This window comes from Bison bison, unplaced genomic scaffold (genome assembly GCF_000754665.1).
Source record: "Bison bison bison isolate TAMUID 2011002044 unplaced genomic scaffold, Bison_UMD1.0 scf7180017864531, whole genome shotgun sequence".
NCBI lineage: Eukaryota > Metazoa > Chordata > Mammalia > Artiodactyla > Bovidae > Bison > Bison bison.
The window spans coordinates 273,397-284,985 of NW_011495081.1; the positions used below are offsets into that span (position 1 = coordinate 273,397).

General features: G+C 56.3%; 1 protein-coding gene across 1 annotated transcript in view; it reads left to right on the forward strand.

Annotated features, from left to right (window-relative positions):
- MYO7A (myosin VIIA) overlaps window positions 1–11,589 on the forward strand; it is a 107,839-nt gene that overhangs the window by 81,853 nt on the left and 14,397 nt on the right. Inside the window, exons 34-43 of the mRNA XM_010831775.1 lie at window positions 906–1,023; window positions 1,760–1,886; window positions 3,040–3,209; window positions 4,142–4,332; window positions 5,029–5,153; window positions 5,837–5,994; window positions 6,950–7,103; window positions 8,467–8,622; window positions 9,133–9,238; window positions 11,319–11,432. Of these exons, the coding sequence (XP_010830077.1) occupies window positions 906–1,023; window positions 1,760–1,886; window positions 3,040–3,209; window positions 4,142–4,332; window positions 5,029–5,153; window positions 5,837–5,994; window positions 6,950–7,103; window positions 8,467–8,622; window positions 9,133–9,238; window positions 11,319–11,432 (1,419 nt within the window). The remainder of the gene's footprint in view (window positions 1–905; window positions 1,024–1,759; window positions 1,887–3,039; window positions 3,210–4,141; window positions 4,333–5,028; window positions 5,154–5,836; window positions 5,995–6,949; window positions 7,104–8,466; window positions 8,623–9,132; window positions 9,239–11,318; window positions 11,433–11,589) is intronic.

Here is an 11,589-nt window from a genome sequence, read left to right on the forward strand (position 1 = left end):
ACACGGGATCTTGGTTACGTCATGTGGGTCTTGCCTTGCAGCGCATGGACTCTCTGGTTGTGGTGCCCCGGCTCCAAAGCACACAGGCTCAGCAGTCGTGGCTTGTAGGCTTAGCTGCTCAGAGGCATGTGGGATCTTAGTTTCCTGACCAGGGATTGAACCTAAATCCCCTGTATTGCAAGGTGGCTTCTTAACCACTGGACCACCAGGGAAGTCCTGTCACAGCTCCTGGGATGGCACTGCTTCCGGGCCCTCTTAGTGCATGGAAATGCAACCGCTTAGGTGCTGGCACACATGTGTCTTTATCCATGCTTGTATTTGTAGGTGATAAAAACTATAAGTTCATTCTGATCACTTCAGTCCTACTTCAGTCCCACTAAGTGCTTGTTAAAATGCAGCAGGATATTTTCAGACAATAAAACACTGGTGCATTCATTTCTCGTGGAAGTGTTGGATTGTCCCCCAGCCGCTTGCCCCCATCAGGCTCCAATCATTCTCCACGCTGCTGTCTTCCTAACTCTCAGGTTCACTTGTCAGTTTCCACTAAATGCCCAGCCTTGCAGCGATGGGTGGCCTCACCCACAGTTCTGTATGACCTGGCTCCTGCCCACCCATTTCCCACTCCCTCTTCTTGGTCATGCCTGGCACCGCTCCCCCACACTTAGCCACTCATGTTCTTGTTCCCCAAACACCTCTCCTGCCCACTGCCCTTGTGTCTCAATGGCTCACTGCTGTTGGTGGAATTGGAGGAAGACGGAGCGATGGGGATGCTGTGGGCTGGTGGGGTGAGGTGAGGCCGGGTGCATACAAGGACATAGTGGCCCAGGGCCCGCTTCTGGCTTTGGGGACAGGGACAGAGCTTGTGCCATGTCTTTTCTCCCCTGTCCTTGTCTGTGCACCTCCAGGGAATTTATGCCCAGAGGAGAACTGATGCTCAGAAGGTCAAAGAGGATGTGGTCAACTATGCCCGCTTCAAGTGGCCCTTGCTCTTCTCCAGGTTTTATGAAGCCTACAAGTTCTCAGGTAACCCCAGCCCTCTTGCCTCCCGTCCCTCCCTCGAGGGCTTCAGCTCACAGCCAGGGGAGGAGAGTGGCCTGGGCCAGACTCCCCGGTCAACCAGCCTTCTGCTCGCATGGCTGCTTGGTCCCCAGGTCAGTGTGCTGAGCAGATCCTCCCTCTCTGCAGTCCAGTAGGGCTCTGTGGCACTTAGTAGGTGCTCAGCCACACACTGGGTGGAACAACTGAGTAATGTGGTCATTAAAGCACCTACTGTGTACAGAATAGGGTGGCTGACCCCATGAAGTTGAGAGTGGATGCAGCTGTCACAAACCCACACGGGCCATTTGCTTAGTCATCCTTGGGCGTCAGCATCAGGCACCTGCTCCATACCAGGCCCTGTGCTGGTGCTGGCTTTGCAGAACCACCAAATATCGGGTTGGAGGGAACCTTTGGGGCTCAGTTAGTGTGACCCACCTCCTCCATATCCTACCACACCGCTCTCAGGGCCTTGTCCCAAGTCGCACAGACCAGCGGTAGGGACAGTGTGCAAACCCAGTTCCTTAATCCAGCACTCTCTTCCCACTGCATCTGGGGTTTTGTCTTGTGGGGAAGTTGTGTTCTCTAAGTCTCAGTTCCCCCATCTGTAAAATGGACATCAGTGTACCCCACGCTGGCCATCTCCATGGTGGTTACAAGGATTGGGAAGGGCTGGGCCTGGGCCTGGGCTGGCGCCCTCTCAGTGCCCCTGTCTCTGCCCCAGGCCCCAACCTCCCCAAGAACGACGTCATTGTGGCGGTCAACTGGACAGGTGTCTACTTTGTGGATGAGCAGGAGCAGGTGCTTCTGGAGCTGTCCTTCCCCGAGATCATGGCCGTGTCCAGCAGTAGGTCAGTCTAGCCCCTCACACCCCGCTTTAGTGCAGGGTGGGGACTTGTCCGGAGCCGCACAAAGGCCAGTGGCAGGGGTGGGACTCAAGTGCAGGGTCCTGATTCAACACTTTCTGAAGTGAAGCAGGCAGATGGAGACACAGTCAGACAGAGCGGGGAGGAGAGGGCTCCGAGGTCTTTCCTGCAGGTCATGGGGGCCTTGGAGGGAAGCCCCTACCTCACAGAGGACATGACCAAGATGCAGAGACACACAGTGGCCTGTCCTGCTCGCACATGATTGAGAGTATGTGCTGTGCCCTGCAGACCCCCGGCACCTTCCTCCCAATAGGGTGGGGGGTGGGTCTTTATGGCACATTCCTGGTTGTGCTGAGAACAGTGGTTAGAACAGTCAGGGACAGTCAAACATGTGCAAAAAGAGCTGGCCTGACACCCAGGGGCCTGAGTGGGACTGGCCTCCATGTCCTCATCTCTCAAATGGAGGTCCTAACTTTCCTGCAATAACAGAGTAACAGTGGTGAGGAAAAAATGCCACAGTTGATGGGAGTCTTTGTAAACAGAGAAGCGCGATGCATATGGGAGCAGCGTTGGGAGTGGGTCCTGCAAGGGACTCTTCCCAGCAGTGCCTCACCCCCATCCGGGGCTTGTAGGAGTGTCTCTGAGCTGTGTCCAATGTGGGCCAGACTTGGGTCATGTCCAGCTCTGACCGAGCACCTGGGATGCAGTGGTGCCAAGATAATCCTTGTTCTCTTGTAGCTGCAGTTGAGAGGGGAGATGGACATCAAATAAGCCATTTTTCAAGTAGGGACCAGTGTGCTGAGGTCTGTGGGAGGGCTTCCTGGAGGAAATGGTAGATAGGCTGAGCCCTAAAGGGTGAGTAGGAATTAGACAACAAGAGGGAAATGAGCTCCCCAGGCAGGCCTCCCCAGACCATGGATGACTCTGGCCCAGCCACGGCTGACTCAGGCTGAGCTCTGGCTCCCGGGGCCCTTTGTCACCCTGGCTGGGCCGGCCTCTCTCTGGTCAGGCCACTCCTGACTGGGCTGGCCTTGGTCTCCTTCAGGGAGTGCCGTGTCTTGCTCTCGCTGGGCTGCTCTGACCTGGGCTGTGCTGGACTGACCCCGACGGGGCCCTGTTCTCCGTGTTGGTCATGCAGGGGAGCGAAGTTGGCGGCCCCCAGCTTCACGCTGGCCACCATCAAGGGGGATGAGTACACCTTCACCTCCAGCAATGCTGAGGACATCCGTGACCTGGTGGTCACCTTCCTGGAGGGGCTCCGCAAGAGGTCTAAGTATGTGGTGGCCCTGCAGGACAACCCCAACCCTGGTGAGTGGCTCCTGGCACCAGCTGCCAGTTCCTGGGTCAGGGTGTTAGGTAGATCGCATGCCCTGGCCTTCTCCTGATGTTCAAAATCTCGAGTGCCTGTTACTCTGCCTTCCCCAGACACCTGCTGTGCCAAATGGACCAAACAGCTCACCTCTGTGCCTTTGATCTGTGCCCCATGGGAAACCTCCCTCCCCCTGATCCTACATACTTATCACCTGCCACCTTCTCCACATGAGATCAGGGGTTGCTCCTCAGTGTTCCCCAAATACCATCTTCAAGTGATGACAGCAATAGCAACTATAAACCGTGCATCCCTGGTCCATAGGCCTTTGAGGTTCTGGGCAGAGCTCGAGAAAGAGATGAACCCCAGCCCTGCCGTCGTGGGGAAGGGGTGGGAGCAGACTGTGACAGTCCCTGTGACAGAGCAGTGACCTGGGAAGCTCAGAGGCTATGGGAACCTGGGTTGGGGGGAGTGGCCCCCATGCAGCCTGGGGTTCAGGGAGGACATTTGTGTGAGCAGAATGTTTGGGGCAGAGAGGATCACAGAGCCGAGGCTGGAGAGCACAGGTTGGAGGCTGGGAACTGCAGATAGATCGGTTTGGCTGAAATGGGTGAGGGAAGGTGGAAGGGGCAAGAAGGCGGAGGCAGAGGAAGTCAGAAAGACAGTCACCAGCAATAGGCCTTGTGAGCCTGTCGAGGAATATCTTTTAGGACAGTGAGGAGCCATGGAAGGCTTTCGACCAACGACTGTGTCTGTGTGGGGGGTTGTGGCAAGGTGGCTCCTGAGCAGACCTGAGAGGGACAGGGCCTCAGTTCCAGTGGGGAGGAGCGGCTTATAGATCATCAACCCAAATAAAGGTGCTCCAACCCACCTCTGACCTCTCTGCCCCTCCCCCGACACCCGTGCGGCCCCGCCCACCTCTGCCTTCCAGCGGGCGAGGAGTCCGGCTTCCTCAGCTTCGCCAAGGGGGACCTCCTCATCCTGGACCACGACACGGGCGAACAGGTGATGAACTCGGGCTGGGCCAGCGGCATCAACGAGAGGACCAAGCAGCGTGGGGACTTCCCCACTGACTGCGTTTATGTCATGCCTACTGTCACTATGCCACCGAGGGAGATTGTGGTATGTGGCTGGCTGGGGGTGGTAGACGGATGGGAGGCTCCTCTGGCCCCTCCTTGTCTTATTCCCACATCATAAAATAAGAGTGGGGGATTACTGTAGATTCATGCTGTGCAGCTTCTATGAAGATGATCCAGGGGTCTCATGGGATCACAAACTTAAAAGTTTGGGCAACTATTAAACTGGTCCCAGGTGGAGAGGAGCCTAGAAACTGCTTCAGATGAGGACCTGCCCCGGCTGGGGGATGAGAGGAGAGTGGCCTAGGGGATGGGAGGACGGGGATGGGGCTTGCCCTGTCTAAAAAGGCAGTGAGGTCAGAGCTGGGAAGGCAGGCCCTGGCTCCTCTGGAATCCCCCTTCCCATCCCCTCAGCCAACACTGAGGACTCGGAACCCAGCTTTCCAGGCGTTTCCTGAGCCACTTCTCACACTGTGTCCCCTGCCTTGTCCAGGCTTTCTGATGACCCCACCTCGTTCAGACAGGGCACTGAGGGAAGGGTCTTAAGCCCAGCATGATGGAGGCAGTGGTAATGTCAGAGATTCCCCAGAAAGAAAGGGGCTCCTGGGTCAGACAGGCCCAGGGCCCACCCCCATGAAGGCAGTCTTCCCCAGCCCCAGTCAAGAAGGCTCTGGGCTTTACCATGTTGATCCAGGGCCCCTAGTTGGAGAGCTGACTTCAGCTCCTGTCTCTTGGTCTCTAGGCCCTGGTCACCATGACCCCCGACCAGAGGCAGGATGTTATCCGACTCCTGCAGCTGCGAACGGCAGAACCCGAGGCGCGCGCCAAGCCCTACACACTGGAGGAGTTTTCCTACGACTACTTCAGGTGATGGGGAAAGGGAGACAGGCGAAGAACTACAGGCTTCTGCTACTCTCCGGTCTGCGTAGTGGGGTCACATTGTGGTGCCCCCATCTGTGAGAAGGGCCTGGTCAGAGGGAGCCAGAGGGCAGTTTCAGTCTATCGAGGTGACCCTTCTCATGTCGTGTCATCTTATCCTTCCTTCATTTGAGATCCTGTGGCTATGCTGCCCTAGGTGGACTCCTGGGCACTCAGGACGTGAGCCTGTTCTCGCCTCATGGACTCAGTCCTGGTGGGGAGGCAGGCGTGAAACCAGGCAGCTGTTGTCCGGTGTGCCTGGTGTTGTGATGGAGATGCTGGGTAGGGGTGGAGATGGAGAGGAGGCTTCCTGGGGCAAGTGGTGTCTGGGCTGCTGGGTGGAGGAGTGCCATGGGCAATGCATGCCATGGCCTGAGCAGAGGGAGCAGAGAGGAGCCAGGGTGAGCAGGCGGGGGAGGTAGGCAGGGCTGGCCGGGGCCCAGCCAGCCTTGTTAGTGTCTCTATTTGTCAGCTGAGAAAGTAAGGCCTGGGCAGAGCTGGTGACTCATCCCAGGTCACAGGGGACAGCAGGGAAGCGCAGGGCCGGTTCCCTATGCTCAGCCTCCTGCATGGGGTGGGATGGGGCTGGAGTTATAACCTGGCCGTCGGTGCCAACTGTCTGTGCTCTGCAGGCCCCCACCCAAGCACACACTGAGCCGCGTCATGGTGTCCAAGGCCCGCGGCAAGGACCGGCTGTGGAGCCACACGCGGGAGCCGCTCAAGCAGGCCCTGCTCAAGAAGATCCTGGGCAGCGAGGAGCTCTCACAGGAGGCCTGCATGGCCTTCACTGATATCCGCACCCACAGAGGGTGGGGGGTGACATGGAGGGCAGGCAGGGGCCACAGGGAGGGGTCCCCCAGGGGAGGGTGGGACCAGGCTGGGCCTCTAGGGTGTTCGTCACCTACTTCCTTCCAAGGGGCCCTGCTGGGGCCTGGGCAGACATGGAGGGATGCTGACGGGGTGACTCCCTTACCAGGGTGCCGGGGGCTGTCCCCGTCCGCTGTCTCCTCACACCCTGTCATTTGGTTGACAGATTTAAACTGTGCCGTGTGCTGGGCCAGGCATGGAGACACGGGGGTGAGCAGACTCTGGCCTCATGGTGCCTGTAATTGATTTGAGAGGGGAGGCATGCTGGTCAGGGTCAGTGCTGTGATAGGGCCCGACAGCACAGTGGCCCGACCTGGCCTTGGAGAACAGGGAGGGCTTCCTGGATGAAATGACATCTAGGCTGGAGACCCGCCTGGGCCCGTCCAAGGGGAGATGGGTGAAGAATGTTCCTGACAGAGGGAGAAGCATGCATAAAGGCCCTGAGGCAAAACAAAGCCTGGCTGTTTCAAGGGCACAGATTAACTCAGCACAGCTAGAGCGTAGAGTTCAAGAAGGGAATTCAAAGACCTGGGCCGATGGATGAAAGGTTCCCCAAGCCTGTTAAGAAGCTGGGACTGTGTCCTGCAGCCACGGGGAGTGGTACAATTGGATTTGGGATTTGGAAAGTTGGTTCTGGTTGCTGTAAGGATTCCTGTTGTGAGGTTGGGGCCTGGAGCAGGGTGGCCAGAGGACCTGGGGAGAGAGGGTGGGCAGCGGGCATGCAGGGCAGTGTTGGCACACTATGCCCATCTCCTGGGTGAGCAGCCTGAGGCCAGGGCCACAGGGTTAGGGAGGGCAAACCCTGTTGGAGAGAGTGGCCGCCTGCCTCCCGGCCAGTGCTCCCTGATTGGCCACGGCCTTCCTTGACGGCTCCCCACCTGTGCTCAAGTACATGGGTGACTACCCGTCCAAGAGGATGCGCTCCGTCAATGAGCTCACCGACCAGATCTTCGAGGGAGCCCTGAAGGCCGAGCCCCTCAAGGACGAGGTGTATGTGCAGATCCTGAAGCAGCTGACTGACAACCACATCAGGTTTGCCGGGGTGGTGAGAGGGTGAGGAGAGGGTGAGGGGAGGGTGGTGGGAGGGTGGTGGGAGGGTGAGGGGCAGGCCCCCACCCCTGGGGCTAACCGCTGAAGGTAAGACGGGGAGCTCACTCCCTGCCGAGGCAGCAGCAGCTCTGCCTGGGAGCCATCCTCCTTCATTTGGAGCAGGAAGGTGTCCTCGGGGCTCTCCCTCAAGGTCCATGGAGGAGGGTCAAGAACCAAAGGTGGTGGCTGTGCCCTCGGAGTCTGTCCTCCCCCAAGTTGAACAGCCCCAGCTCCTCCTCATTTCCCACTGCCCCCTGCCTGGACACCTCCTCTGGACACCTGTCTCCCGCCCAGATGCCACTGTCTGCCTGTGGGTGCATCTCCTGAGCAGTTGTCCCGTCCCTCACTCAGGCTGAGCAGGCTGTCTGTCAGAAGCTCTGGCCATAAATTCTCATGGGCTGGGGGTGACCCGGAGGGTGTCACCTCCTCCCTGATGGTCCAGACTGTGGCAGGAGGGGGAGTCACGCACATGTTCATCTCAGAGCCAGAGACAAGCCCCACTCTCTCCCCTTATTCCCAGGCCTCCAACTCCCTCCCTAGCCTTGTCACTCTCTCCATCTCTTACAAAAATCCACCACTGGACCACATGTCAGATCTTTTCACACAGCTAAACTTTTGTACATGCCCACAGCCAAGAAAACCTTTCATATCCTCTGCATATTAGAATTTGCCTCATCCTTCCAAGCCTGGATCAGATGCCACCTCCTTCTGGAAGCCCTCCAAGCTTCCCTCTTTCTAGGCCCAGGGAGCTCAGAGGAGTGCCTGAGGGAGCTCTGGGGCTGGTCTAACAGTGCTGCTCAAGTAATCATGCTCATTGTGCTCAGTTGCTCAGTCGTGTCTGACTTTGCAATCCCCTGAACCATAGCCCGCCAGGCTCCTCTGTCCATGGAATTCTCCAGGCAAGAATACTGGAGTGGGTTGCCATTTTCCTCCTTCAGGGGATCTTCCTGACCCAGGGATCGAACCTGTGTCTCTTGCTTCAAGTAACAGGCGAGTTAAAAAGCTCCTGCCAGAGTAAACCACATACTGCTTCCTTCATAGGAAAGTCTTGCTTAAAAAAAAAAAAAAATTGAACCCAGAGTGCTTGGTGACATAGTGATTTTCATTTTGGCACAAGCACTTTGCCTCCGAGTGACAAGTAAATGTGTGGCCTGGGGTAGGTTGGTCGACCACACTTTGAGTAGCATATTTGGATGTGACTGTTGGGTGGGTGGGTCTATGTTGGTCTCAGAGAAGGGTCGGGGTGAGGGCAGGCATGTGCTGCCCTGGTGAGGAGCCCTGCTGGACACCATGCCTCTTCCCGCAGGTACAGTGAGGAGCGGGGCTGGGAGCTGCTCTGGCTGTGCACAGGGCTCTTCCCACCCAGCAACATCCTCCTGCCCCACGTGCAGCGCTTCCTGCAGTCCCGCAAACACTGCCCACTTGCCATCGACTGCCTGCAGCGACTCCAGAAAGCCCTGAGGTACGGCCGTCTGCAAGGGACAGGGGGCAGCGGGCACAGTGTGGGCCCTGGGATGGGCTTCCAGCCACATGGGCTAGGGAGACAAGTCCCTTGGCGATGCTGAGGTCATGACAGTGGTTGGGACCCATCTTTGGGGTCCCACAGCTGCCCAGTAGACAAAGGTTGCAGTGCCTAGTACCATTCTGGACAGCTTGAGAGTCTGGTTGCTCAGAAAGCTATTTTCTGTCAAGTCTGTTGGGGAGGCAGATGCCGGGGTTGCACTGCATACTCTGTGAAGCTCACTTGCGTCCTTTGCTTCATTCGGTCCCCTCCACATCCCTATTGGTGGGTACCATTATCATCTTGTTTTACAGATGAGGAACAAAAGGCTTGAGTTTGTGACTGTCACCTAGTAGGAAGTGGTGGACAGGGATTAGGACTGGGGTTTGCCTGACTCCGAAGTTCCCTCTGTTCTCTGCTTCCCATGGCTACTTCGTGACTTGGCCCCTCCCCTCTTCACCTGGTTTTCAGAAATGGGTCCCGGAAGTACCCCCCACACTTGGTGGAGGTGGAAGCCATCCAGCACAAAACCACCCAGATTTTCCACAAGGTCTACTTTCCTGATGACACTGACGAGGTAAGGGACTCTGGCTTCTTCGTCTGTGGGTGCCCCTGAAGGATGTGGCTCCCTTGGGGACATGGGGCAGCCCTGATGCCTCTCCCCTACCACCCCCATCTTTGCCCCCATTGTCCTGCCCCTCAGTGGAGCTGGGGCCATAGACTCCTTGGGTCAGGAGCCCTTGGGTTCCTGGTCTAGCCTCCCACTAACTGGATCAGCTTTCTTGACAAGGTCATCCCTCCCTTTCTCGGAGGAGTCTCTGTCTTGCAGGAACGTGCTTTCTCCCTCCGAGTTGAGCTCTGTGTTGATGTCACCTCCCCGATGCCCATTCTGTTCCTGGGCACAGGCCTGCCTGCTCCACAGCCCCAGACCTCCCCTGTTGTCCTAAGTCCACTCTCCTGCAGACCCCTTTCATCCTTTTCACTTGACCTGAGTCTCCTCTACCTTGGTCCCCTGGGCAGAGGTCTTATTTGTCTTCTTGTCACACCCATTTGGTCAGGCTGACTTCTGATCTATTCTCCCTTCCCCATCCCAGCATAGCATCTCATTCAGATAAACAAGACCAACATTGAAACTTTTGGTTTGAAAAGCAGCTTAACAACTTGTTTAGAGACTAGAGACTCAGAAATACTATTTTAGGATTCTAGACACAAGGACAGAAAATCTTGCTAAAATCCTTTCCTGTCCCTGGTGGAAGGTTACATGGAACATCCCCCCCGACCCCCAAACTGCCCTCCTTCTTCTAAACTTCCCTGGACTCACCTATCCCTCTCAGCCCGTCTGGGCAGCTTCCTCCCTCATGACGCCTCACCTTTCTGGAGTTTGTTTTCTCCCTTCTTCAGTCTCTTTTATTCCACCCGCCCTGTCTCTTCTGCGCTTCCTTGGCCTCCGCTGTCACTCATGCTTGTACGGCCACACCCAGGACCCTGGAGGCCAAGGCTTGAAACTTCTTGGGGGGTTGGGAAGGGCACCATCTGGGAAGATCCAGACAGGAGGTGCTTTTACTTTTTTTTTAAATTTATTTTTAATGGAAGTATAGTTCATGTACAATATTATGAGTGTCAGCTGTACAACACAGTGATTCACCATTTTAAAGATGATTTTATTTATTTTTTTGGCTGTGCTTGGTCTTCGTTGCTGCGCAGACTTTTCTCTAGCTGCGGCGAGCGGGGGTTGCTCTTTGTTGCGGCGCAGAGGCTTCTCACTGTGGTGGCTTCTCTTGTTGCGGAGCACAGGCTCTCGGGACGCAGCCTTCAGCAGTTGTGGTTCCTGGGCTCTAGAGCACAGCCTCACTAGTTGTGGCTCACAGGCTTTGTTGCTCTGAGGCATGTGGGATCTTCTTGGATCAGGGTTTGAACCCATGCCTTCTGCATTGGCAGGCAGATTCTTTACCATTGAGCCACCAGGGGAGCCCATGAATCACAGTTTTTCAAGGCTGTATTCCATTTATAGTTATTATAAAATATTGGCTATATTCCCTGTGTTGTACAGTATATCCTTGTAGCTTGTTTATTTTATACATAGTAGTTTGTATACTGGAGAAGGCAATGGCACCCCACTCCAGTACTCTTGCCTGGAAAATTCCATGGATAGAGAAGCCTGGTAGGCTGCCGTCTCTGGGGTCGCACAGAGTCGGACACGACTGAAGTGACTTCACTTTCACATTTCACTTTCATGCATTGGAGAAGGAAATGGCAACCCACTCCAGCATTCTTGCCTGGAGAATCCCAGGGACAGGGAAGCCTGGTAGGCTGCCGTCTCTGGGGTCGCACAGAATTGGACACGACTGAAGTGACTTCACTTTCACATTTCACTTTCATGCATTGGAGAAGGAAATGGCAACCCACTCCAGCATTCTTGCCTGGAGAATCCCAGGGATGGGGGAGCCTGGTAGGCTGCCGTCTCTGGGGTCGCACAGAGTCGGACACGACTGAAGTGACTTAGCAGCAACAGTTTGTATACCTAAGCATTGTGCTGAGCTCTGGGGAAGCCCCCTCAGAAGGAGGGTGTCTTGAATGGGAAGGGGCTCTATCTGAGGCCCAGCCATTAGAGGTGCAAGAGGCCCTGCCGGAGCCCAGCAAGTGCTTCCCCGCACCAGGCCTTTGAGGTGGAGTCCAGCACCAAGGCCAAGGACTTCTGCCAGAATATCGCCGCCCGGCTGCTCCTCAAGTCCTCCGAGGGATTCAGCCTCTTTGTCAAAATTGTAGATAAGGTGGGTCATGGGTGGTCATTGGTTGCTAATCTACCTGCTGTTGGGCTGTCTAATGGGAAATTTGCTGGGCCTCTGGGAGCTTATGGGACGGTGGGGGTGGGGAGAGAGACAGAAGGAAGGATGGGGCAAGAGAGGAAGAGGCACTCTTGCACACGGC